The sequence below is a fragment of the Gadus morhua genome, chromosome 7 (genome assembly GCF_902167405.1).
Source record: "Gadus morhua chromosome 7, gadMor3.0, whole genome shotgun sequence".
Taxonomy (NCBI): domain Eukaryota; kingdom Metazoa; phylum Chordata; class Actinopteri; order Gadiformes; family Gadidae; genus Gadus; species Gadus morhua.
In genome coordinates this window covers 2,093,393-2,118,683 of record NC_044054.1, presented here as the reverse complement: position 1 = coordinate 2,118,683, position 25,291 = coordinate 2,093,393, and the positions used below count along the sequence as shown (strand labels likewise).

General features: G+C 50.2%; 1 protein-coding gene across 3 annotated transcripts in view; it reads right to left on the bottom strand.

Annotated features, from left to right (window-relative positions):
• Positions 1 to 1,111: 1,111 nt before the first annotated feature.
• Positions 1,112 to 25,291, bottom strand: part of LOC115547803 (guanine nucleotide exchange factor DBS) — a 70,190-nt gene continuing 46,010 nt past the window's right edge. For 2 of the 3 annotated variants that reach the window (XM_030362255.1, XM_030362256.1), the window contains exons 14-32: positions 24,596 to 24,657; positions 23,798 to 23,874; positions 20,471 to 20,537; positions 20,264 to 20,379; positions 17,762 to 17,831; positions 16,413 to 16,505; positions 16,234 to 16,326; positions 15,474 to 15,599; positions 14,367 to 14,588; positions 12,807 to 12,899; positions 12,262 to 12,340; positions 11,442 to 11,499; positions 11,133 to 11,248; positions 9,401 to 9,484; positions 7,599 to 7,670; positions 4,207 to 4,319; positions 2,386 to 2,498; positions 1,768 to 1,856; positions 1,112 to 1,266 (exon numbers count right to left, since the gene is read on the bottom strand). In XM_030362255.1, coding sequence (XP_030218115.1) covers positions 1,187 to 1,266; positions 1,768 to 1,856; positions 2,386 to 2,498; positions 4,207 to 4,319; positions 7,599 to 7,670; positions 9,401 to 9,484; positions 11,133 to 11,248; positions 11,442 to 11,499; positions 12,262 to 12,340; positions 12,807 to 12,899; positions 14,367 to 14,588; positions 15,474 to 15,599; positions 16,234 to 16,326; positions 16,413 to 16,505; positions 17,762 to 17,831; positions 20,264 to 20,379; positions 20,471 to 20,537; positions 23,798 to 23,874; positions 24,596 to 24,657 — 1,823 coding nt within the window. In that variant the 3' untranslated portion in view covers positions 1,112 to 1,186. The remainder of the gene's footprint in view (positions 1,267 to 1,767; positions 1,857 to 2,385; positions 2,499 to 4,206; positions 4,320 to 7,598; positions 7,671 to 9,400; positions 9,485 to 11,132; positions 11,249 to 11,441; positions 11,500 to 12,261; positions 12,341 to 12,806; positions 12,900 to 14,366; positions 14,589 to 15,473; positions 15,600 to 16,233; positions 16,327 to 16,412; positions 16,506 to 17,761; positions 17,832 to 20,263; positions 20,380 to 20,470; positions 20,538 to 23,797; positions 23,875 to 24,595; positions 24,658 to 25,291) is intronic. The other variant, XM_030362257.1, reaches the window with a different exon arrangement.

Below are 25,291 nucleotides of genomic sequence, written 5' to 3'. Positions count from 1 at the left end.
GTGTGTGTGTGTGTGTGTGTGTGTGTGTTTCTAGCTGTGTATACATCTGTATCTGTGTGTGGGTCTATCTGTGTGTGTGTGTGTGGGTGTGGGTGTGGGTGTGGGTGTGTGTGGGTGTGTGTGAGGTGTAGCAGAACCGGTTCTCTGGCTCATGTGTGAGGGCGGACGGCACTGAGCAAACACTCCAACACAGCGCTTTGTTCCTCTGGTCTGTCCGTCTGCCCTTCTGCCCTACTGTCTCCACCATTGTTCACCTCAGGCCTCCATTGGCGGCCATCTTGGGCCTGGATGGGTGGAGGAACTGAATGCTGGTGTTTCCAGGATGATGTTTCCATGCTGATGTTCCAGGATGGTGTTTCCAGGATGGTGTTTCCAGGAAGATGTTTCCATGCTGATGTTCCAGGATGGTGTTTCCAGGATGGTGTTTCCATGCTGATTTTCCAGGATGGTGTTTCAAGGATGGTATTTCTATGCTGATGTTTCAGGATGGTGTTTCCATGACGATGTTTCAAGGATGGTATTTCCAGGATGATGTTTTCATGCTGATGTTCCAGGATGGTGTTTCCAGGATGGAGTTTTCATGCTGATTTTCCAGGATGGTGTTTCAAGGATGGTGTTTCTATGCTGATGTTCCAGGATGGTGATTCCATGACAATGTTTCCAGGATGCTGTTTCCAGGATGATGTTTCCATCTGTTTCCATGACGATGTTTCCATGATGGTGTTTCTGGTGCTTCCATGACGATGTTTCCAGGATGTTGTTTCTATGATGGTGTTTCCATGACGATGTTTCTAGGATGGTGTTACCTTGAATTCAATGTATCTTTTTAATTCTAGAACACTGGAAAACATGTTGCCTGGTGCACGGAGCCAACTTAGGTCGAGCTAGCCTGGAGCCTGGGGCTGACCTGGGGCCTAGAGCCTTGGGCCTGGAGCATGGAGGAGGAGGGTGGAGGAGGGAGGAGGAGGAGGAGAGAGGGGAGGAGGGGGAGAGCAGAGGAGAGAGGGGAGGAGGAGGAGGAGGAGGAGGAGGAGGAGGAAGAGGAAGAGGAAGAGGAAGAGGAAGGGGGAGGGGGGGGGGAGGGGGAGGAGGGGGAGGAGGAGAGGGAGGAGGAAGAGGAGGAGGAGGTTGGGGAGGAGGAGGAGGAGGAGGAGGAGGAGGAGGAGGAGGGTGGAGGCTCTGAGCCTCAGGGTCGGATGTCGGAGTAGCTGGTGTAGCTCTCGCTGTAGCTGGTGGAGGTGCTGAGGTTCCCCGACACACTGCCATCTGGAGGAGGAAGCAGGAAGCACACACCCAGACCATGTTAAAAGATAGGCTACAAAATAAGAGCGGCGGAAGCATGGCAGAAACAGATTTAAATGTGTTAATAAATATTATTCTATGAATGTAATAAATAAGCAGACCTGACCCCTAAACCCCTTCCAGGGTTAGGGCTAGGGCTAGGGTTAGGGTTAGGGCGAGGCGTTGACGCCCCCGGGGGACAGCGAAGCATTCCTCCCGGTGATGTAACACCAGAGCACCCAGGAGCAGAGTGGTCTGACCAGTAAGACTAGTAAGGATCCGTCCACAGCTCAACGCAGGCCGACTGGGGTTCATGGGATCCGCCGTAACCCTCCCACCATACCCCTTACAGAGTATGAAGTCATATTACTAGTATAATAATAACACGGTAATGATGTGATGGCTCCCAGTGAGCTCCCAGTGAGCTCCCAATGAGTGTGTGAGAGGGGGTGCTGGGGGGTTTAACCAGTAGAACCAGTGACTGACCTGAGCTGGTGAGGGACTGGGAGGGCAGGGCCTGGAGGATGGCTGAAGACACCCACCCCTCCGTCGCACTGCGGAGGTCCTTCACAAACCTACAAAGTATACATTAGTGTGGATATACATGATGTATGCAGAGTATAGTCCATACACAAGGTATGGATTTACAACAGGCACACCTCATTATAGTCTCTCTCTCTCTCTCTCTCTCTCTCTCCCCCTCTCCTATCTCCCCAACTCCTATCTCCCTCCCTCTCTCTCTCCCCCTCCCCCTCTCTCTCTCTCTCTCTCTCTCTCTCTCTCTCTCTCTCTCTCTCTCTCTCTCTCTCTCTCTCTCTCTCTCTCTCTCTCTCTCTCTCTCTCCCTCCCTCTCTCTCGTTAACGTTATGCTCTCAAGACACGACTAACTTCAAAATCCTTTAGAATCACAGAAGACAAAAATGAAGCTTTAATAGTGCAGCTTTAAATTCAATTATTAATTAAAAACCTATATAATACTAACACACATAAATATAATATATAGTCATAATAATTATTATAATTTGATAATACAATTATAATGATATTATAATAATAATGTGCTGATAAATATAATATTAAATAAATAAATAACAATAATTGTACCATTGTCCGGCCTCCCCTTCTCTGATTAGCTGAACCAGGTCTCCGGCCTTGACGGACAGCTCTTGTGGGCCCGCCCTCTCACAGTCTGTCGTCACCGTGTGCGTCGCGGGGCTCTGTGGGGGCGTGTCAATCATCCAGCGGTTAAAGGGATGCTACACAGAGTGTGTGTCACGCGTAGTGCAGCTTGAACGTAACCATGGATACATTATCCATGGTTACGTTAAAGCTAGTTAAATCTAGCTAAAGCTACGTTAAAGCTACATTATTAGCTACAGTTATAGGTTCAGGCTGCTTTATATGTACCCGTAGGTAAACTTGTTTTGCAGTTTAAGACTGAGCTTCCGTAACACAGTTGCAGACATCAAATACACACAAACACAAATGGGACGGTCACATAGATAACACAACCACGGTGCTCCAGTGCTAATCCCAATTAGGACACTTAAAACTAACCAGCATCATTTATATATAGCAGAAACCAGATACAATTTTTAAAAAATCAACAAATTAATAAATAAAACATTAAAATATATGCTTCAGATATATTTTGTGAAATGTTGGCAGCTTCTACAGCTTGTTCATCAGCGTGATCACAGCTAAAAGCTGTTTTTAAACGCTTGGTTTTAGACCTTGGAACTGAAAACCTTTTGCCAGAAGGAGAAACTGAAAGTCATTGTGCAAAGGATGAAGCCTGGTTCTACCAGACTCTCGTACTTCACTTCATTTCATTTCATTTGTACAGAGAGTCTGGACCTAATCATTTGACAAACGTTAACTCACTTGAAGGCGGGTGTCAGTTGAAGTTTAAAATGATTGGATCTGCCCAGTGCCACTCTGGATCTGCCATAACCAATCGCTAACGTTTGGTTGTGACGTATGTCATGCGCCGGGAATCACGCGCAGGTTGTACACAAACCAAACACCTTGCGCGTCTGCACGAAAATGTCCGTCAACGACAGCTGCAGGTTTTGTTCGTCGAATTTAATTTATCAGGGAAAAATTGCACATTGTAAATCAACTACCGACCTACAACAACAACTCAAAGTGGCGTACGACTTTATCGTCATTGTTCTCAGACACGCCCTCTGTTAGCTGATTGGTGGCCGCTGTGGCGGCACCAGAAAACCAAATTACATACAGCAGGTCCAGACCTAGTACTGAAGGGAAATTCAAATTGAGCGGAAGTACTTAGGCGGGCGGAGCCGGGCTACAAAGGATGCAGACTCGCATTTAAAAAGTAGTTGGTTAGTTATACGTATCGTCTTCATATTAGCACCCTCTAGTGGGGTTATAGGTACAGTTTTACCTATCGTCTTCATATTAGCACCCTCTAGGGGCTGGGGTTATAGCTACAGTTTTACCCATCGTCTTCATATTAGCACCCTCTAGTGGCTGCTGTTATAGCTACAGTTTTACCCATCGTCTTCATATTAGCACCCTCTAGTGGCTGGGGTTATAGCTACAGTTTTACCTATCGTCTTCATATTAGCACCCTCTAGGGGCTGGGGTTATAGCTACAGTTTTACCTATCGTCTTCATATTAGCACCCTCTAGTGGCTGGGGTTATAGCTACAGTTTTACCTATCGTCTTCATATTAGCACCCTCTAGTGGCTGGGGTCATAGCTACAGTCAAATCTAGAGTTGGTTAGCATCGGTTTCCTCAGTACACTCCTGAAACCAGACCTGATATTTAACAAACGGGCTGCGTTCCAATCCTAAGGGGGCTGCGGTCCAAACGTAAAGGGGCTGCGTTCCAAACGTAAGGGGGCTGCGTTCCAAACCTCAGGGGGCTGCGTTCCAACCGCGCAGCCCAGACCCACCTGCTTTTTCCCGTCCTCGTCCTCGGGGTCGGAGGTCACAGGCTCCTCCCCGCTGGAGAACTCCTCCTCCTGCTCCTCCGAGGCGTCCACCGAGAGGGAGGCCTTGGCCCACCCTAGAGGAGGTGACGGAGGAGAGAGGAGAGTGGAGGAGAGGAGAGGAGAGGAGAGGAGAGGAGAGGAGAGGAGAGGAGAGGAGAGGAGAGGAGAGGAGGAGAGGAGAGAGGGGAGAAGAGGAGAGGAGAGAGAGAGAGAGAGAGAGAGAGAGAGAGAGAGAGAGGGAGAGGGAGAGGGAGAGAGAGAGAGAGAGAGGAGAGGAGAGAGGAGGAGAGGAGAGGAGAGAGGAGAGAGAGGCTTTTAGGAAGTTGGTGGTTAGGGGGAGGGGGGGGGGGGCGGGGGTGAGGTGGTGGTGAGGTGGGATGGAGCGAGGGCGGAGAGTGAGAATGCACAGTTACACACATTAACACACACAGACATACCAACCCCTCCAAGGTGTGAAAGCCCAAACCTGATTGGTGGGACGGACAATTCACACCAGTTTAAACCGCTTCAAACCACTTCAAACCGCTTCAAACCGCTTCAAACCACTTCAAATCGGTTAACACCGCTTCAAACAAGTTAAAACCAAACCACCACCTAAAACCACCAAACCACCACCTAAAACCACTTAAAACCAGTTAAACCACTTAAAACCAATTCAAACCAGTTCAAACCGCTTGAATCCACCTCAAACCACTTCAAACCGCTACAAGGTGTTTCAGGATCCTCCCCCGGCCCCGTACCTCTCCTCTTGCTCTGCAGCAGGCTGGACGTGCTCACCCACCGGACCCGGCTCAGGGGGGCGGGGCGTCCCGGGTCTGGAGGGGGGGGGGGGGGGGGGGGGGGGGGAGACCACCTTAACCAGGGAGTCCACCTTAACCAGGGAGACCGCCTTAACCAGGGAGTCCACCTTAACCAGGGAGTCCACCTTAACCAGGGAGACCACCTTAACCAGGGAGACCACCTTAACCAGGGAGTCCACCTTAACCAGGGAGACCACGTTAACCAGGGAGTCCACCTTAACCAGGGAGTCCCTCCCCCCTCCCTCTCTCTATATATAGAGGGGGATATATATATAGACCTCTCTCTCTATATATAGGGGGAGAGAGGTTTGTAGTATATAATTGGACACATCCAGTGTCTTGCCTTCATTTTCCAAACGCAGAGAAACAAACCAAAGTACACTAAAACCTGCACAAAATAAAACGACACACCCACACACACACACACACAGACACACACACACACACACACACACACACCCACGCACACACACACACACACACACTCAGAGCGGGTCAGAAGGTGTGTTGCGTGACGGCGTTGGTCCTCTTCATGAGGGGTCTGGGTGGGTGGGGGGTCGTGGTCTACGAGTGGACCCAGGCACGGAAGGGGTTGGTGGAGGTGATGATGGAGGTGATGGAGGAGGTGGAGGTGGTGGAGGTGATGGAGGTGATGGTGGAGGTGGTGGAGGTGGTGGAGGTGATGGAGGTGGTGGAGGTGATGGAGGTGATGGTGGAGGTGGTGGAGGTGGTGGAGGTGATGGAGGTGATGGTGGAGGTGGTGGAGGTGATGGTGGAGGTGGTGGAGGTGGTGGAGGTGATGGAGGTGATGGTGGAGGTGGTGGAGGTGGTGGAGGTGATGGAGGTGATGGTGGAGGTGGTGGTGGTGGTGAAGGTGATGGAGGTGATGGTGAAGGTGGTGGAGGTGATGGTGGAGGTGGTGGAGGTGGTGGAGGTGATGGAGGTGATGGTGGAGGTGGTGGAGGTGATGGAGGTGATGGTGGAGGTGGTGGTGGTGGTGAAGGTGATGGAGGTGATGGTGAAGGTGGTGGAGGTGATGGAGGTGATGATTGAGGTGATGGAGGTGGTGGAGGTGATGGAGGTGATGGAGTTGATGATGAAGGTGATGGTGGAGGTGATGATGGAGGTGGTGGAGGTGATGATGGAGGTGATGGTGGAGGTGAAGGTGGAGGTGGTGGAGGTGATGATGGAGCCGATGGAGGTGGTGGTGGTGGTGGTACTGATGGAGATGATGGAGTTGATGGAGGTGGTGGAGGTGATGATGGAGGTGGTGGAGGTGATGATGGAGGAGATGGTGGAGGTGATGGAGGTGATGATTGAGGTGATGGAGGTGGTGGAGGTGATGGAGGTGATGATGGAGGTGGTGGAGGTGATGATGGAGGAGATGGTGGAGGTGATGGAGGTGATGATTGAGGTGATGGAGGTGGTGGAGGTGATGGAGGTGATGATGGAGGTGGTGGAGGTGATGATGGAGGTGGTGGAGGTGATGATGGAGGTCGTGGAGGTGATGATGGAGGTGATGGTGGAGGTGATGGAGGTGATGGTGGAGGTGATGGTGGAGGTGATGGAGGTGGTGGAGGTGATGGAGGTGATGATGGAGGTGGTGGAGGTGATGATGGAGGTGGTGGAGGTGATGATGGAGGTGGTGGAGGTGATGATGGAGGTGATGGTGGAGGTGATGGAGGTGATGGTGGAGGTGGTGGAGGTGATGGAGGTGGTGGTGGAAGTGATGGTGGAGGTGATGGAGGTGATGATGGAGGTGATGGTGGAGGTGATGGTGGTGATGATGGAAGTCGTACTGATGGAGTTGGTGGTGGTACTGATGGAGATGATGGTGGTGTGATGGTGGTGGTGGTGGTGTGATGGTGGTGGTGGTGGAGGTGACGCTGCCGATGGAGGTAATGATTGAGGCGGTACTGATTGAGGTAAAATTGCTGGTGGTGATGGAGGTGACGGAGGTGTTGACGGGGTTGAGGTGACGTGTTGATGGAGGAGGTGGAGGTGACGGAGGTGGTGGAGGTGACTGAGGTGTTAACGGAGTTGAAGTGACGGAGGTGACAGAGGAGGTGGAGGTGACGGAGGGGTTGACGGGGTTGAGGTGACGGAGGTGGTGGAGGTGATGGAGGCGTTCTTGCGGTTGAGGTGACGGAGGAGGTGGAGATGATGGAGGTGTTGACGGGGTTGAGGTGACGGAGGTGATGGAGGTTTTCTTGTGGTTGAGGTGACGGAGGAGGTGGAGGTGACGGAGGGGTTGACGGGGTTGAGGTGACGGAGGAGGTGGTGGAGGTTTTCTTGCGGTTGAGGTGACGGAGGAGGTGGAGGTGGTGGAGGTGTTCTTGCGATGGAGGTGACGGAGGTGACGTGTTGATGGAGGTGTTCTTGCGGTGGAGGTGACGGAGGAGGTGGAGGTGGTGGAGGTGACGGAGGGGTTGACGGGATTGAGGTGACGGAGGTGGTGGAGGTGATGGAGGTGTTCTTGCGGTTGAGGTGACGGAGGAGGTGGAGGTGGTGGAGGTGTTCTTGCGGTGGAGGTGACGGAGGAGGCCCCTGTACCTCTGAACCCAAAGGGTGAGGCTTCTGTCTTCAGAGACTGGCTCCTGGTCCGGTCCGGACTCACTGGGGCTCCTGTGGACCACAACGCCTTTATTTGTGTGCTTGTGCGTGGTTTTGTGCGTGGGTTTGTGCGTGGGTTTGTGCGTTGGTTTGTGCGTGGGTTTGTGTGTGTGTTTAAAGGTCCCGTGGCATGCTACTTTATGGATGCTTTAATATAGGTATTAGTGGGCCCCAAACAAAATATTTGAAGACGTTTCCGAAATTCAGCCGTGGTGCAGAGTTACAGCCACACCGAGCCAGTCGCACATTGAGCTTCCCCAGATGCGCTGTTTTGGTGTCTGTAGCTTTAATGCGAATGAGGAGGAGAGAGGCGGGTCAAGGAGGAGGGTGGGGGTGTGGCCCTGAGCAGCTTGCAGCCACGGTGCCATGCGCTCTGTTTACAGTGGATGTTTCACAATGGTGAGGCGCACACAGCCTTTGGCCCTGTCTATTTTAGAACACTAGAATATAGAATATATAACACTGGGGAATCTCTTTCTCCTCCATGTCGCAGTTCATGTACTTCAGGGAGTCAAAGCCAAAGTTCCTTTCCCCCAATTCCTTTTCAACCATGGCTGAGATAACCCCAACTACAGTCTCGTTGAGGAAATACCAGAGACGTCAAAGAACCGTGTTATGAGCCATAACACCAACAGCAGAATGGTTATTCAACTAACAAAGGAGTGTACAACAGTTGCGTTACAGTGTGTGTAATCATGTGGCGCTCGCACGGTCGTAGCTCATTGTCTCACTAGCTGCGTTTCCATCTAAAAGGTGATGCAAATCTTTAGAAAGTTTGCAAAAAAGTTATTCGAATTAGGTGCGTTTCCATCAAGTGGTTGGAGCGGAATAGGGTGATGACGTTACACGTTGATGTCGGCAGGGTTGCTATGGCCGGTCGTTATGCGGAAATCGGAAAGACTGTCAGTCCTGTGTGTTCAAAGTTCGCTACGTCACAGCTGTTTCGAAAAGTGTGTTTCCATCTCACATTTTGCGAATTTACTCTCGTTCGCATTTCTCAAAAACCACCTCAAGCGAGCGGATAAACCTTTTTGTGAATTAGAGGATTTTTAAGCAAATTTTGGTGTTTCCATCACCGTTTACTGATTCGATACTTCAAAGTTCGCATAAAATGAGGGGGATGGAAACGCACCTATTGGCGGGCCAAATTCTCTGGGCTGGCAAGGCAGAGAAAGGGGAGGTGGCATCTCCCCTTATGACGACATACGGGGAAAATTCCAAGACGTCGCGTCTGAGCTTCGTTTCTTCAAAGGCGGACTAGAATGCCTAGTGCTCGTTTTACTCCCAACGAAACTTCTAGCTACTGGGGGAGCATCGGTAGGCTAGGGGAACACATATTAATGTTAGAAAACCTCAGAAAGGGACATTTTCATGCCATGGGATCTTTAGGTGTGTGCTTGTCCTTGTGTTTCTGAGTGTATGATTGTCTCTGTGCGTGTGTTTCTGTGAGTGTTTGTGCGTGCGTTTGTGCATGCATTTATATGTGTGTTTTTGTGTGTGTGTTTTTGTGTGTGCGCTTACATGCGCTTGTGCAAACGTCTATGTATGCGTTTGTGTGAGCATTAATGTATGCATTTGTGCATGCATTTGTGCGTGCGTTTGTGTGCGTGTTTAAGTTGGCGAGTTTGTGTGTGTAAGTGTGGTTGTGCGTGCGTTGGCATGTATCATTCGGTGAGAACGCGGCACAGGATGTCATCATCACAAGCCCCGCCCTGAACAGGAAGTCCCGCCTCCTCTGGTACCTTTGGTGGTCTTCCCGAAGCCCTGAAGACTGAACCTCTTCCTGCAGCCTGAGGTGGGGGTGGAGGAGGGGGACACCGCCTCATCTGGGGAGGGGACGGAGGTGGCGGAGGAGGGAGGGGCGGAGAGCGATGCGATTGGCCGAGAGGCCGCGCATGAGGAGGAGATGGAGGAGGTGGAGGAGGGGAAGAGAGTCAGCGAGGGGTGGAGGAGACACGCAGGAGCAGGGGTGGAGGTCCAGCGGAGGTCCTCTCTCCAGGAGGGCTTGGTTTCCTCAGAGGATTTCACAGTTTCCTGTCTGTGTGCTATCTCCATAGGTCAGAGTCCAGCAGGTCTGGTCTCCTCCAGTCTGGGACCCAGCCCACCTTCTGGGTCCTAGTATACCTTCAGGGGACCCAGCCCACCTTCTGGGTCCTAGTATACCTTCAGGGGACCCAGCCCACCTTCTGGGTCCTAGTATACCTTCAGGGGACCCACCCCACCTTCTGGGTCCTAGTATACCTTCAGGGGACCCAGCCCACCTTCTGGGTTCTAGTATACCTTCAGGGGACCCAGCCCACCTTCTGGGTCCTAGTATAACTTCAGGGGACCCAGCCAACCTGACTGTCAGACAGTTCCAGCAGAACTTCAGGGGGTCTGGGGGGGACGGGGTTAAAAATTGGAGATGTGCCACGAGTTTGTGATTCTTCCACGAGGTGTTTGAAAACGTGTTAATATTCCGCCTTTAATCTGACCCTAGTCCACCTTTAACCTGACTCTACTAGTTCACCTTTAATCTGACCCTAGTCCACCTTTAACCTGACTCTACTAGTCCACCTTTAATCTGACACTACTAGTCTACCTTTAACCTGACTCTACTAGTCCACCTTTAATCTGACTCTACTAGTTCACCTTTAATCTGCCTCTACTAGTCCACCTATAATCTGACTCTACTAGTCTACCTTTAATCTGACACTACTAACCCACCTTTAATCTGACTCTGATAGTTCACCTTTAATCCGACACTACTAGTCCACCTTTAATCTGACTCTACTAGTCTACCTTTAATCTGACACTACTAATCCACTTTTAATCTGACTCTACTAGTGAACCTTTAATCTGACACTACTAGTCCACCTTTAATCTGACACTACTAGTCCACCTTTAATCTGACACTAATAATTCACCTTTAATCTGAATCTAATAGTCCACCTTTAATCTGACTCTACTAGTGCACCTTTAATCTGACTCTACTAGTGCACCTTTAATCTGACTCTACTAGTCTACCTTTAATCGGACACTACTAATCCACTTTTAATCTGACTCTACTAGTGAACCTTTAATCTGACACTACTAGTCCACCTTTAATCTGACACTACTAGTCCACCTTTAATCTGACACTAATAATTCACCTTTAATCTGAATCTAATAGTCCACCTTTAATCTGACTCTACTAGTGCACCTTTAATCTGACTCTACTAGTGCACCTTTAATCTGACTCTACTAGTCCACCTTTAATCTGACACTACTAGTCCACCTTTAATCTGACTCTACTAGTTCACCTTAAATCTGACACTACTAGTCCACCTTTAATCTGACACTAATAGTCTACCTTTAATCTGACACTAATAGTACACCTTTAATCTGACACTAATAGCCCACCTTTAATCTGACACCAATAGTTCACCTTTAATGTGACACTAATAGTCCACCTTTAATCTGACACTACTAGTCCACCTTTAATCTGACACTCACCTCTGGGTTTGGGGGAGGAGCCAGACGAGGGGGGGGTGGGGTCGGAGGTTAAGATAGGCTCCACCTTCTTCTCTTCCGGCTTTTTCTGGCTCTTCGGGTTGCAACTTCGGAAAGGACTGGAGACGGAGAAGAGGAGGAGAGGATTCAACGTTAGGAAAGTCGGATGCCTGTGTGTGCGTGTGTGTGTGTGTGTGTGTGTGTGTGTGTGTGTGTGTGTGTGTGTGTGTGTGTGTGTGTGTGTGTGTGTGTGTGTGTGTGTGTGTGTGTGTGTGTGTGTTTGTGTGTGTGTGTGCGTTCTGCAATACACACCTGCTGCTGTTGTTGCTGGTTGGACTGGGGGAGTCAAAGCTCTTCTGTTGGCTGGCATCTGGAACAGATGTTACACACATGTTACACACATGTTACACACATGTTACACACAGTTACACACAGACGTTACACACAGTTACACACAGATGTTACACACAGTTACAAACAGACGTTACACACAGTTGCACACCCTTACAACGTTCAAAGTGAGGTGAGACAAACAGAAGTGTGTGTGTTGTTTACATGCCTGTGCATGCTTGGTGCGTGTACATGCTGTTTGTGTGTGTGTGTGTGTGTGTGTGTGTGTGTGTGTGTGTGTGTGTATGTGTGTGTGTGTGTGTGTGTGTGTGTGTGTGTGTGTGTGTGTGTGTTTGTGTGTGTGTGTGTGTGTGCACGCTCAGTGTGTGTGTGTGTGTGTGCATGCTCAGTGTGTGTGTGTGTGTATGCTCAATGTGTGAGTGTGTGTGTGTGTGTGTGTGTGTGTGTGCTTGTGTATGTGCGTGTGTATGCTAGGTGTGCGTGTCATTGTGTGTGTGTGTGTGTGTGTCTGTTTGTGTGTGTGTCTGCATGCTTGGTGTGTGTTTGTGTGTATGCTCAATGTGTGAGTGTGTGTGTGTGTGTGTGTGTGTGCTTGTGTATGTGCGTGTGTATGCTAGGTGTGCGTGTCATTGTGTGTGTGTGTGTGTGTGTGTGTCTGTTTGTGTGTGTGTTTGCATGCTCGGTGTGTCTGTGTGTATGCTCAACGTGTGTACAGTGTGTGTGTGTGTGTGTGTGTGTGTGTGTGTGTGTGTGTGTGTGTGTCCGCGCTGTGTGTGCGTACCTCGGCAGGCCTGCAGCTGCTCTGTGAGAACCTTGCGTATCTCGTTCACCCAGCAGGTCTTGATCTCCGGGGACGGAGCCTGGACCGGAACACACAACGTTAAACAACCACCACAGACTACAACTCCCATGATCCCACGCTGCATGACGACGTCATCAAATGGAAATCAAACATTTGCTATTTTAGTTGGTATTTTTGTAATAGTTGGTTCATGAATCATTATTGTTATAGTAATAGTTGGTTCATGAATCATTATAATGTTAAGCTAGCCCTGTTAGACACATGAAGTAGGGTTAGGGTTAGGGTTAGTGTCAATCTGCCCTCTGGGGGCAAGGGTAAGGGGGGAAGGGGGGGGGGGGGGGGGGGTCATAAACACAAAGCCCTTTGAGACTGTGCCTTTACGAATAAAGTTGTATTGAATTCCAAAAATGTCAAATAGCACAATAGCCTTTCAATGTAAAGCAAATCTTTCTGGATGCAGAAACAACAGTTTGGCTCCAGCTGTCAGACACACGGCCCAGCCTCAGGAGCTCAGGGACGCTGACCTGGACGATGAAGACCTCCTCTCTGGAGTTGCACCAGATCTCAAACTTCTTGTGGTCTCCTTTGGCGTTCTCCGTGATCCCCACCACACTCATCTGAGGGGCGGGACGGAGGGAAGAGTTCAGGAACTATCTCCATATAACATAACTCCACCCACTACCACCATAACTCCACCCATTACCACCATGACTCCACCCATTACCACCATAACTCCACCCACTACCGCCATAACTCCACCCACTACCACCATAACTCCACCCATTACCACCATGACTCCACCCATTACCACCATGACTCCACCCATTACCACTATGACTCCACCCATTACAACCATAACTCCCCCCACCATAACTCCACCCATTACCACCATAACTCTACCCATTACCACCATAACTCCACCCCCTTACCACCACAACTCCACCACCTTACCACCACAACTCCACCCCTTACCACCACAACTCCACCCCCTTACCACCACAACTCCACCCCCTTACCACCACAACTCACCCATTACCACCATAACTCCACCCCCTTACCACCATAACTCCACCCCCTTACCACCACAACTCACCCATTACCACCATAACTCCACCCCCTTACCACCACAACTCCACCCCCTTACCACCACAACTCCACCCCTTACCACCACAACTCCACCCCTTACCACCACAACTCCACCCCTTACCACCACACTCCACCCCATAACTCCACCATAACTGCTTGAAGCTGTAGGACGGGGCCTAACCCCACCCCCCTAAGGCCACCCCGGGCCTCACATCCAGGGCGTGCTTGAAGCTGTAGGACGGGGCCTAACCCCACCCCCCTAAGGCCACCCCGGGCCTCACATCCAGGGCGTGCTTGAAGCTGTAGGACGGGGCCTTGTCGTAACCCTAACCCCACCCCCCTAAGGCCACCCCGGGCCTCACATCCAGGGCGTGCTTGAAGCTGTAGGACGGGGCCTAACCCCACCCCCCTAAGGCCACCCCGGGCCTCACATCCAGGGCGTGCTTGAAGCTGTAGGACGAGGCCTTGTCGTAGCTCTAACCCCACCCCCCTAAGGCCACCCCGGGCCTCACATCCAGGGCGTGCTTGGAGCTGTAGGACGGGGCCTTGTCGTAGCTCTAACCCCACCCCCCTAAGGCCACCCCGGGCCTCACATCCAGGGCGTGCTTGAAGCTGTAGGGCGGGGCCTTGTCGTAGCTCTAACCCCACCCCCCTAAGGCCACCCCGGGCCTCACATCCAGGGCGTGCTTGAAGCTGTAGGACGGGGCCTTGTCGTAGCTCTAACCCCACCCCCCTAAGGCCACCCCGGGCCTCACATCCAGGGCGTGCTTGAAGCTGTAGGACGGGGCCTTGTCGTAGCTCTAACCCCACCCCCCTAAGGCCACCCCGGGCCTCACATCCAGGGCGTTCTTGGAGCTGTAGGACGGGGCCTTGTCGTAGATCTAACCCCACCCCCCTAAGGCCACCCCGGGCCTCACATCCAGGGCGTGCTTGGAGCTGTAGGACGGGGCCTTGTCGTAGCTCTAACCCCACCCCCCTAAGGCCACCCCGGGCCTCACATCCAGGGCGTGCTTGAAGCTGTAGGACGGTGCCTTGTCGTAGCCCTCTCCGGCCTCCTCCCGCCTCTTGCAGAAGAGCAGGGCCCGCGGGTGGAGGAAGAGGTGGCGCTGCATGGGCTTGAAGCGGGCCAGGTCCTTGACCTTGGCGTGGCCCTTCTTGTGCTCCGTCCAGACGCTGAAGGAGCCCTGCATCAGGAGCCGGCCCAGCTCAGAGAGGTTACCCTTAGGAAGAGGAGGAGGAGGAGGAGAGGGGAGGAGGAGGAGAGAGGAGGAGGAGGAGGGGGAGGAGAGGGAGGAGGAGGAGGAGGAGGAGAGAGAGGAGAGAGGGGTGAGGAGGAGAGGGAGGAGGAGGAGGAGAGGGGAGGAGGAAAGGGAGGAGGAGGAGGGGGAGGAGGGGGGAGGAAGATGAGGAGGAGGAGGAGGAGGAGGAGGAGGGGGAGGAGGGGGAGGAAGAGGAGGGAGGAGGATGAGGAGGTTAGTGAGGGCCAGAACCAGGTCTATGGGGTCTACTCACCACCACACACTGGTGGTGGTGAGTAAGGTCCCCCCCTTCAATGTAAAGCGTCTTTGAGTGTCTAGGAAAAAGCGCTATATAAATTCAATGCATTATTCATTATAGGGTCTATAGGGGGTCTATAGGGGGTCTATAGGGCCTATAGGGGGTCTATAGGGGTCTATAGGGGGTCTATAGGGTCTATAGGGTCTATAGGGTCTATACGGCCTATAGGGGGTCTATAGGGGGTCTGTAGGGTCTATAGGGTCTATAGGGCCTATAGGGGGTCTATAGGGGGTCTATAGGGTCTATAGGGTCTACAGGGTCTATAGGGTCTATAGGGGGTCTATAGGGTCTATAGGGTCTATAGGGCCTATAGGGGGTCTATAGGGGTCTATAAGGGGGTCTATAGGGTCTATAGGGTCTAGGGGGTCTATAGGGTCTATAGGGTCTATAGGGTCTATAGGGGGTCTATAGGGGTTTTAGGGGGATTAGGGGTCTATAGGGGGTCTATAGGGGGTCTTTAGGGTCTATAGGGGTCTATAGGGTCGATAGGGGTCTAGGGGGTCTATAGGGGGTCTAGGTAGTCTATAGGGGGTCTAGAGGGTCCTCACCTCATACCCGGTGATGGCGATGAGGTGCATGGAGTCGTTGACGTCCTTCAGAATGCCCAAGATGGAGCTGAGGGCCTCCTGTAGGTCCTCAGCTCCAGCGGACCCCCGGCTCACCTTCAGCAGCTCCTGGGGGGGGGGGGGGGGGGGAGAGGGGGGTCGCCCTGCACACATGAGGCTCGACACACGCAAACACACACACACACGCACGCTCACAAAGTCCCTCTTTCTTTTACACACAAACACACACATACAGACGAACACACACACACACACACATACAGACGAACACACACACACACACATACAGACGAACACACCCACACAAACGCTCACTCACACACACACATACAGACGAACACACACACACACACACATACAGACAAACACACACACACACACATACAGACAAACACACACACACACATACAGACAAACACACACACACACACATACAGACTAACAAACACACACACACATACAGACGAACACAGTCACACACAAACGCTCACTCACACACACACACATACAGACGAACACACACACACACATACAGACGAACGCACACACACACACATACAGACGGACACACACAAACATACAGACGAACACACACACACACATACAGACGAACACGCACACACACACACATACAGACGAACACACACACACACACATACAGACGAACACACACACACACACACACATACAGACGAACACACACACACATACAGACGAACACACACACACCCCCCCCCCCCACCTTGAGCAGCAGCTGGTACTTGGTGATCCTCTGAACCGGTTTCAGCAGGTAGGAGTCCAGACCCAGCTTGTGCTCCAACCGCCGCTGGCACGCCTGGAGACAGAGGGGTCAAAGGTCAGACCCCAGGAGGGAGGGAGGGTGCGAGGGTGAGGGAGATGGTGAGAGGGTGAGGCCCAGACCTGGAAGAAGGCGCAGTCGGACCACTGTCTCCAGAGGCTCTCTGAGCGAGGCTTGTTCTGACAGTATGCCTCGTAGATCCTCAGCTCTCCCATCTGAGGGGGGGGGGGGGGGGGGGGGAGAGATACTCTCTTAGCCACAACAAGTCTGCTATTCCAGGCTGTGAATAGGACTACATCACTAGCAAACACCAACATGGAAAGAGGCATACATTTACATTTAGTGCATTATGCTGATGCTGTAATCCAAAGCGATTTACAGCCATTCATTCCCCCATTCATACACACATTCACCCCTTCATACACACATCCACCCCTTCATACACACATTCACCCCTTCATACACACATCCACCCCTTCATACACACATTCACCCCTTCATACACACATTCACCCCTTCATACACACATTCACCCCTTCATACACACATTCATACACACATTCACCCATTCATACACACATTCATACACATTCACCCATTCATACACACAGTCACCCATTCATACACACATTATTCACCCATTCATACACACATTCATACACACATTCACCCATTCATACACACATTCATCCCTTCATACACATATTCACCCATTCATACACACATTCACCCATTCATACACACATTCACCCATTCATACACATATTCATCCCTTCATACACACATTCACCCACCGACGGCGGAGTCTACACCTGTGATCGAAAAAATTCATATGTTGCTACCTTTTAGTCGTATAGTCTCTTTCCTCAGTGTCGTCTACGTATTGACCTTTGTGCTTGGTTCAGTCACCTCATCGTTGGAGTGAGTGATGCCGTCAAAATGTTAACCCTTGTGATCTGGTCAGCTGTACCACCTTCCTCAGAGTCAATCAAAATGTTAACCCTTGTGATCTGGTCAGCTGTCCTACCTTCCTCAGAGTCAATCAAAATGTTAACCCTTGGGATCTGGATCTTCCTCAGTGGCGTCTAAATCTAAACCCTCTTCTATGGGTCACCGGCCAGCCTTCCTCAGAATCAATCGTGATGTTAACCTTCGTACTTGTACCTTATGTATGCATGCATTAAACCTGGGTTGTATTTGTTCTACAAGTGTTGTGTGCATTTTGCATTTAGAAATCTCATATTACCTAGACGCAATATCTGTTAAAGGCAATTGCCACGACACCCCTCAGGGCGACAGCCAGCTGGTCAGGAGCAGTCAGGGTGAGGCGTCTCGCTCAGGGACACCTCCACACTCCTCTAGGAGCCGGGGATCGAACCAGCGACCTACAGGTTACCAGCCGACCCGCTGTACCTCCTGAGCTACTGTCGCCCTGTCGTGATAGTGATAGTAAGTAAGCAGGACTTCCTACCCGCTCTAGAAAACAGCGTCCAACCATCTCAGGGCAGTCCGTGTAGGCTTCCAACTCCTTGAGAAACGTTCTGTGAAGGAACAGAGAGATGATTCAGTTATTAGACGTCTTCAGTACAGAACCATCGGTTGTTGGAGATTTTTGTTAGCGAGAAATTTCAGTCCCCGCTTAAAAGGGTGACGTCACCCCACCAGGTGTGAGTGTGATTGGTTGTTACAAGCGTTTTGAAACTCACAAGTGGGCGTGTCCACCTTGATGTAGGCTCACCTGGTGGCGTTATATCACCCCTCTAACCAATCCTCTTACTGGCTCCAGAACGGACAAAATAACCACAAACCAGCCTGAGAATATTCTGATGGACACTTTTTATATTCTACAGTCCAGATTCAGCGGAGGCTGAACCCTGGTTCTGATTGGTCCATAGCCTTTCCAAGGGTGTGTATTATTTTGCAACGTCGTGGTTTAACTCTTACTCAATAATTTGTGTCCGTCTTAAAAGGCAGAGTGGCTGAAACCCAACCAGCAGGTCATATTCCTGTTGGACTTAAAGGACCGGGTCTGTGAGCACTTATCCTGTCTCTCTCGCCCTGAACTCGGATGTGTTACCAGAACTCAGGTCGTGGTTAGAGGAGGTGGAGGAGGAGGAGGAGGAGGAGGAGAGGGAGGAGGAGGAGGAGATGGAGGAGAGGGAGGAGGAGGAGAGGGAGAAGGAGGAGAGGGAGAAGGAGGAGGAGGAGGAGGAGGAGGAGGAGGAGGAGGAGGAGGAGGAGGAGGAGGAGGAGGAGGAGAGGGAGAAGGAGGAGGAGGAGGAGGAGAGGGAGGAGGAGGAGGAGGAGGAGAGGAGAAGGAGGAGGAGGAGGAGAGGGAGGAGGAGGAGAGGGAGGAGGAGGAGGAGGAGGAGGAGGAATAGGAGGACGAGGAGGAGGAGGAAGAGGAGGAATAGAAAAAAGAGGGGGAGGAGGAGGAGGAGGAATAGGAGGACGAGGAGGACAGGCATGCAAACTGGCTCGGGGTGAAAAAGGTGAGAATGATGCGTGAGAAAAACACAGACCCACTATAGGGTTCCAGGTTTATACTCCGGGGAGTTTTCTTTTACATTTTTTAATGTATTAGGGTTAGTCACAAGCAAAAAAAAATTACAGGACTGCGCACAATTACGAACAAAGCATTAATTTATTATGTGCAAGGGCAGCCCCAATAGGTACATAACTTATTACAAAATTAAGAACGAATATTGAGAAGAATAAAAAGAGGTGGGAGGACAGGGCAATAGGAGTATGCCATTATTATTTTTCTTCTTGGCCTGGACCAGTGTCTCAAGGGCCCGCTTTCGCTGTTTAGCAGCATGCAAAACAGCGACTTCTCTCGGACTAGTATGTATCAACACAACTGGTGACCCGCTGAAAAATTCTCTTTTGGCGCGTTTCCACCGGAGGGTGCGTTCGGTTCGGTTCGCAAAGTTGCGGCACGGTTCGCGTTTCCACCGCCAAAAGTGGGCGTGACATGGGGATAAAAACAAACTGCGAGGTATTATTCTGGACAATGGACGTGTCGCGTAAAACGTTAGCTTGGGCGAACAAGGAGGTGGAGCATGGACCTATTACAATACTTTATTAAAGCATGCAATTGTGATGTAGAACAAAATAAAAAGAAAACAAAGTGCTTGCATGATATTGAAGCCTACAGCGATCGTTAATTAACTTGTGTGGTGGTGCCTTATCATTTGTTTACCCTCGCACTCTCATTGGCTGAATCGATGAGAACGTTTTAGATAATATAAGGTCGCGGGGAGACGAAGCTCTGTTCGATTGTATATTTTATTTACGTTACCATATTTTTGTTATGTTTGTTTTGGGAATCAGTTCTCGTCGTTCACCTTTGGGATGTTTACGTAGCTGCCGCGGCGATCGACATCCGGCCTACCATGAGGGTACTGTCGGCCGTGGAAACGCTCGGTGGAAACGAGGCATTTAAAGGCTCCGCTGGGCTCACGCTTGGCCGTTTCAGATGGTAGGCGACTTTCCGCTCACGCTGTCGGTTGGCCGCGCGGCTTCACGAGCGCGCGCATGCGTTCGACGAGCACGGAAGCGACAGTTCCACGGGAGTGCGCCCACTTGTCGTGCCGCCTGACAGAATGCTGCGCCTTCTCTCTGTCCGCTCGCCTCTCCATTGAGAATGTATTAGCAGGCGCTACAAGGACTCCATGGCTGGCCATCAGACCCCCCCCCCCCCCCCAAATGTTTTCTCAACGGATCTCCACGAATCACACAAGTGGTCAATTTTCAAAACGGCGAATTTCGCCGAAAGGTGACTAGTTTGCATGCCTGGGAGGAAGAGGAAAAGGAGGGGGAGGAGGAGGGGTAGGAGGAGGAGGAGGAGGAGGAGGAATAGGAGGAAGAGGAGGAGGAGGAAGAGGAGGAAGAGGAAAAGGAGGAGGAGGAGGAGGAGGAGGAGGAGGAAGAGGAGGAGCAGGAGGAGGAGGAGGAGGAGGAGGAGGAGCACCCTTTGTGGAAGCTGTAGATCTGGGGCATGTTCCCGAAGAGGACGTCCTTCTTGTGCAGCAGGCCCCTGGGCAGGAGGTGGGCCATGGCCGGGTTCTCCATCTCCGCCGCGTAGCCCTGGGGGGGGGGGGGGTCAAAGGTCAAGGGTCAGAGGTCGGGGGGGGGTCAGGGGCGTGGTCAGGGCGTGGTCGGGGGCGGGGCCTCTCACCTCCAGCACACACAGCAGCTCCTCCACGTAGGCACGCTCCGTCTCCAGGAGCTCGTTCATCACGTGGCTGAGGAGACACCAGTCAGGAACCAGTCAGAAACCGGTCAGGAACCAGTCAGAAACCAGTCAGGAACCAGTCAGGAACCAGTCAGTAACCGGACAGGAACCAGTCAGGAACCGGTCAGGAACCGGTCAGGAACCGGTCAGGAACCAGTCAGAAACCGGTCAGGAACCGGTCAGAAACCAGTCAGTAACCGGACAGGAACCAGTCAAAAAATGTCGAAACCAGTCAGTAACCAGTCAGAAACCATTCAGTAACCGGTCAGGAACCAGTCAGAAACCAGTCAAAACCAGTCAGTAACCGGTCAGTAACTAGTCAGAAACCAGTCGAAACCAGTCAGAAACCAGTCAGGAACCAGTCAGAAACCAGTCAGTAACCGGTCAGTAACTAGTCAGAAACCAGTCAGTTAGTATTGATTTAGGAGTGGATAAACAGTCAACAAACGACAGAAAACTGTCAGCAACAGTCAGCCACCAGTGAGTAACCAGTCAGTAACCAGTGAGTAAAGGGTCGGTAAACTAGGGTGACCAGATGTCCTGCTTTGTGCGGGACAGTCCCGCATTTCCATGACTTTGTACACGTCCCGCAAATTGAGACGTTGTCCCGCATTGTTATTGACAGTCGGACTCGATATTTATTTTTTTGGAAATGCGTGTTTTATAATCTCGCATTTATCAAACAGCTGTGTGCGGAGACAGCAGTGAGGGCTGTCATCAGGGGGAGGGGCGGGCTGTGTGATCATGTCAATCAAACACACCGGTTAAGGGCACGCCCACCAACAAGAAACAATCAGGTCAGAGCGGCAGGAGATATGGAGGAGGGTGCGACCTGTCTTACTGGGTGAAACCAGTGCAAGGGGAGTCTTGTAAAGTGTTATGTGACGTTTGCATGAGCCATTTTTCCATTTCACACGGAGGTGAATTCGACGTAAAAAGACACAGAAAATGCGTGACAACGGGTTGCTCAAAACACCAGTGGTTCAAGAGCTCCCAAATGATAAAGCAGCCCACACACCATTTTTTTTCAGTGGCTTCAGAGATGCATCTAATCATGGCTCTACAAAACTTTTCCCGCTGTCTTTGAGATATTGGACACCAGAGCTGGGTTTGAAAAGCAAGATCCTTGACTTTTATGAGGATAGCCATGAGTCAGCTGCTGCCATACACTGCCAGATTAAAAGCAAGTTAGAGGAAAATGGCCTGCAACTGGACATGATTTCAGTTTACACGGCAGATAATGCTAGTGTAAACTATGGGAAAAACAATTCTGTTTTCCAAAAGCTAAAGGAAGACAACAGTGGCATCATCAAGGCAAAACTGTACGGCCCACATAGTACACAACTGAGAAAAGCATGCTGGGGACATGCTGAACATTGACATTGACTCTGAAGTGAACAAAATATTCAGTCACTTTTCAGTGTCTGCAAAGCGCACAGAGGAATTTAAAGCAGTGTTCGCCTTTGTGGAGGAAGATGATCATGTTGTACGGAGACATGTACCCACAAGATGGTTGAGCCTGTGGCCTGCTGTCCAGAGGCTCCATGATAGCTGGGCAGCTATCAAGAGCTACTTCGTGTCACTGGGAGGGAGTCGGTGCCCAAAAGCACTGTGGCAGCTGTTGAAAACAGATCAGGATGGTGAGGGCAACCCCTTGAGCTACAGGCCTACCTGGCATGCCTCAATAACATACTGAAGATCCTCCATCATGTTGTGCTGCAGTTGGAGGTACAGGATGAGACCATCTCCAAGCTATATGACATAATGCTCACTCTCAAGACAAAGCTCCAACAGCGACTAATTGATTCCTTCTTTGGAATGGAGACCAGGGCTATCGTCCAACAGTTTCCTGACCAAAAGGCATCAACAGTCAAACATGATTTTTCCAACTTCGACCAGACTGCACTCAAATAGCTGGAAAAATGGTATGACTTCACAGACAACAACTACCAGAAGAATGTATGCTTGCATGCTTGGCGCTGAAGAGTAGCTTCACATTCTCCCAGCTCAGTGATGCCGTGGAGGCCCTACAGATAGGGGGGTAACTGGACATGGATGAACTGTATGAGGAGTACTGTGTGACTCTCCCACGCCAGCAGGACATTGTGGAGAGATGAGCTCCTGTTCTGGAGAATTGGTCGATCATGCTTAAAAGCACAAAGACACCAAATCTGACTGCTGTTGCATCCTTTCTCTTCAGCATCGCCATAACCGATGCTTCTGTAGAGAGAGTGTTTTCCCTCATGACTGCAGCCTGGACTGATCCGAGGAACCATCGCTCTGTGGAGCTTATCAAGAGTGAAATTCAAGTCAAGACCAACTTTGAATACAGTTGTAAGGAATTCTACAGCTATGCACTTAAGCAGAAGGCCTTATTAGATGCTGCAAGCTCAAGCAAAAAGATATAAAGCCAAGAAGAACATGTAAGGTAAGATAAAACATTGTCTGAGATATAGATTTGAATATTGTGAGCACTGAGCTCACAATATGGTGCTAGATTTGAGCACGGTGCTAGATATTAAGTCAGTGCTCTATTCTTGTGTTTCACCAGCAGGTGCTTTCTGTGGTGCTGAAAGTGCATTGTCTGTGTGGGCCCGGCCTGCCTGCAGTTGTTGTTGTGATGGAGAGAACTGAAAGACTTTTGATGGACAAAAAAAATTAGAAAAATCCAGCCAGGTGTTAGAGGAGCATTGATTGTGTCACTATGTTTAGTAACACAAGATTTTCTTTCCTCCTGACCAGTTTTGATTTGTATTTCTGGTTTTATGGTTATTTTATGTAGTGCCTAGTTCTAATTGTATAACCAGGTGTGCCTTTAGTTGGCATTGTCCAGTAAATGCAGGTCATTTTAAAATGCATTTATTTTATGTAGTTATGTGTGTTATGTGATTCTGAGCTGAGTGAGTTTTGTTTAGTGTGTTTGTTTTGTTCAGATAATCAGCCTATACTTTAATGTGGTGTTTTGGGCTGTGCTGGGGTTAGGTTGTTGCTCTCTGATGTTGGAGAAAAGGCACATTAAAGTTCAATACTTGAAATAACAATTGTAGCCTTGACTGTCTGTTCTGTTTGATTGCATACAGTCAGGTGTGTTAACTTGAGGCAAAGCTCCATGCTTACTATGTTTGGTCTGGTCACCCTCACGGCCAGGTTCTAAGGAGTGGATAACCAGTCGGTAAGCAGTCAGCGTACAGTGTGCTGACCGTCGTCTGACGGCCAGGTTCTAAGGAGTGGATAACCAGTCGGTAAGCAGTCGGCGTACAGTGTGCTGACCTTCGTCTGACGGCCAGGTTCTCCTCCTCCTCCGACAACGAGGTGTGTCTGGTACCGCTAGGCAGCGGTGAGCTAGTCTGTAAGGATAGCATCACACACACATTAAACACACAAACACATTTACACACACACACACACAAACACACAACTACAACAATAGCTGTGTTTCAAATCGTTCCCTATTCACTCACTCACTATTCCTTATATAGTGTTCATGATATAGTGCACTATATAGGGAACGAACAAACGAGAATTCGGACACGACTACGCTGAATATTTCTAAACGTCATTTGCGTCAGTAAATGCGCCGGGTATTTGTGTGACGCAGACAGATGCGCCTACATCATGTAAACAAACCGGGCACTCACGAGGAAAGCTGGAGGTTGTATTGTTGTTGAATGTTACATTTCCTTTATCAAGGTTTTTTCATTAATTTTGAATGTTACATTTTCTATGTTAAATCCCAAATAAATTGTTGACATTTCTAAACGAAAGCCGGAGACTCCATCATTAAATATATTCGTTTTCACGGTTATTCAGCTTCTTCTTCTCCTCTGGAATAACACGACCGCATTGCATTGTGGTATACGGGAGTAACATGTAGGGAACATCTTATGTACACTCAAATTTTGGGTATTTTAAGTCCACTTCATGAAATTAACCGCTGAGAATGGGAACACCACTACAAAATGCAGATACAGTGCACTGTATCCGTGACGGGGAACGATCTGGAACACAGCTGGTGTTCTGTGTTCTGATGTCTTAATGGCTGTGTGTCGTGTGTTGAGAGTCTCTGACCTTCAGCAGTCCGGTCAGCAGCGTGTTCTCCTCTGAATGCCTCGTCTCCTTGCGCCGTAGATCTGACCAGCAGGACAGGAGAATATGAATCAATCGATCGGGTAATCAGCCCTCCCTTCTGATCAATAAACACTCGGGGATCACCAGATCTGACCACCGGGAGAGGCGATTAAAAGGAGGAAACAAACCTCTGATCAACATCAGTAAACATTCATATTCATCAATGAGTCAATAAACAGTCTCTAACCAGTCAGGAAACATACAGTAAGTATTAACGAATAATCCAGTAGAAGTCAGCAGAAAGCTAAGTAAGAATGAGCTAAGGAGTCAGTTAACAGTCAGGTACCAGTCAGCAACCAGTCTGCAAACAGTCAGTAAGTATTAACTAAAGAGTCAGTGACCAGTCAGTAAACAGTCAGTAACCAGTCAGCAACCATAAAACAAGGAGTCATTGACCTGTCAGTTACCAGTCAACAACCAGCCAGTAACAAGTCAGTAACCAGTCAGTAACTATGAACTAAGGAGTCAGTAAACAGTCAACAAACAGTTACTAACCAGTCATTAAACAGTCAGTAAGTATTAACTCAGAGGTCAGTAACAAGTCTGTTACCAGTCAACAACCAGTCAGTAAACAGCCAGAAGCCAGTCAGTAACGAGACAGTAAACAGCCAGTCATCAGTCAACCACCAGAGTCCC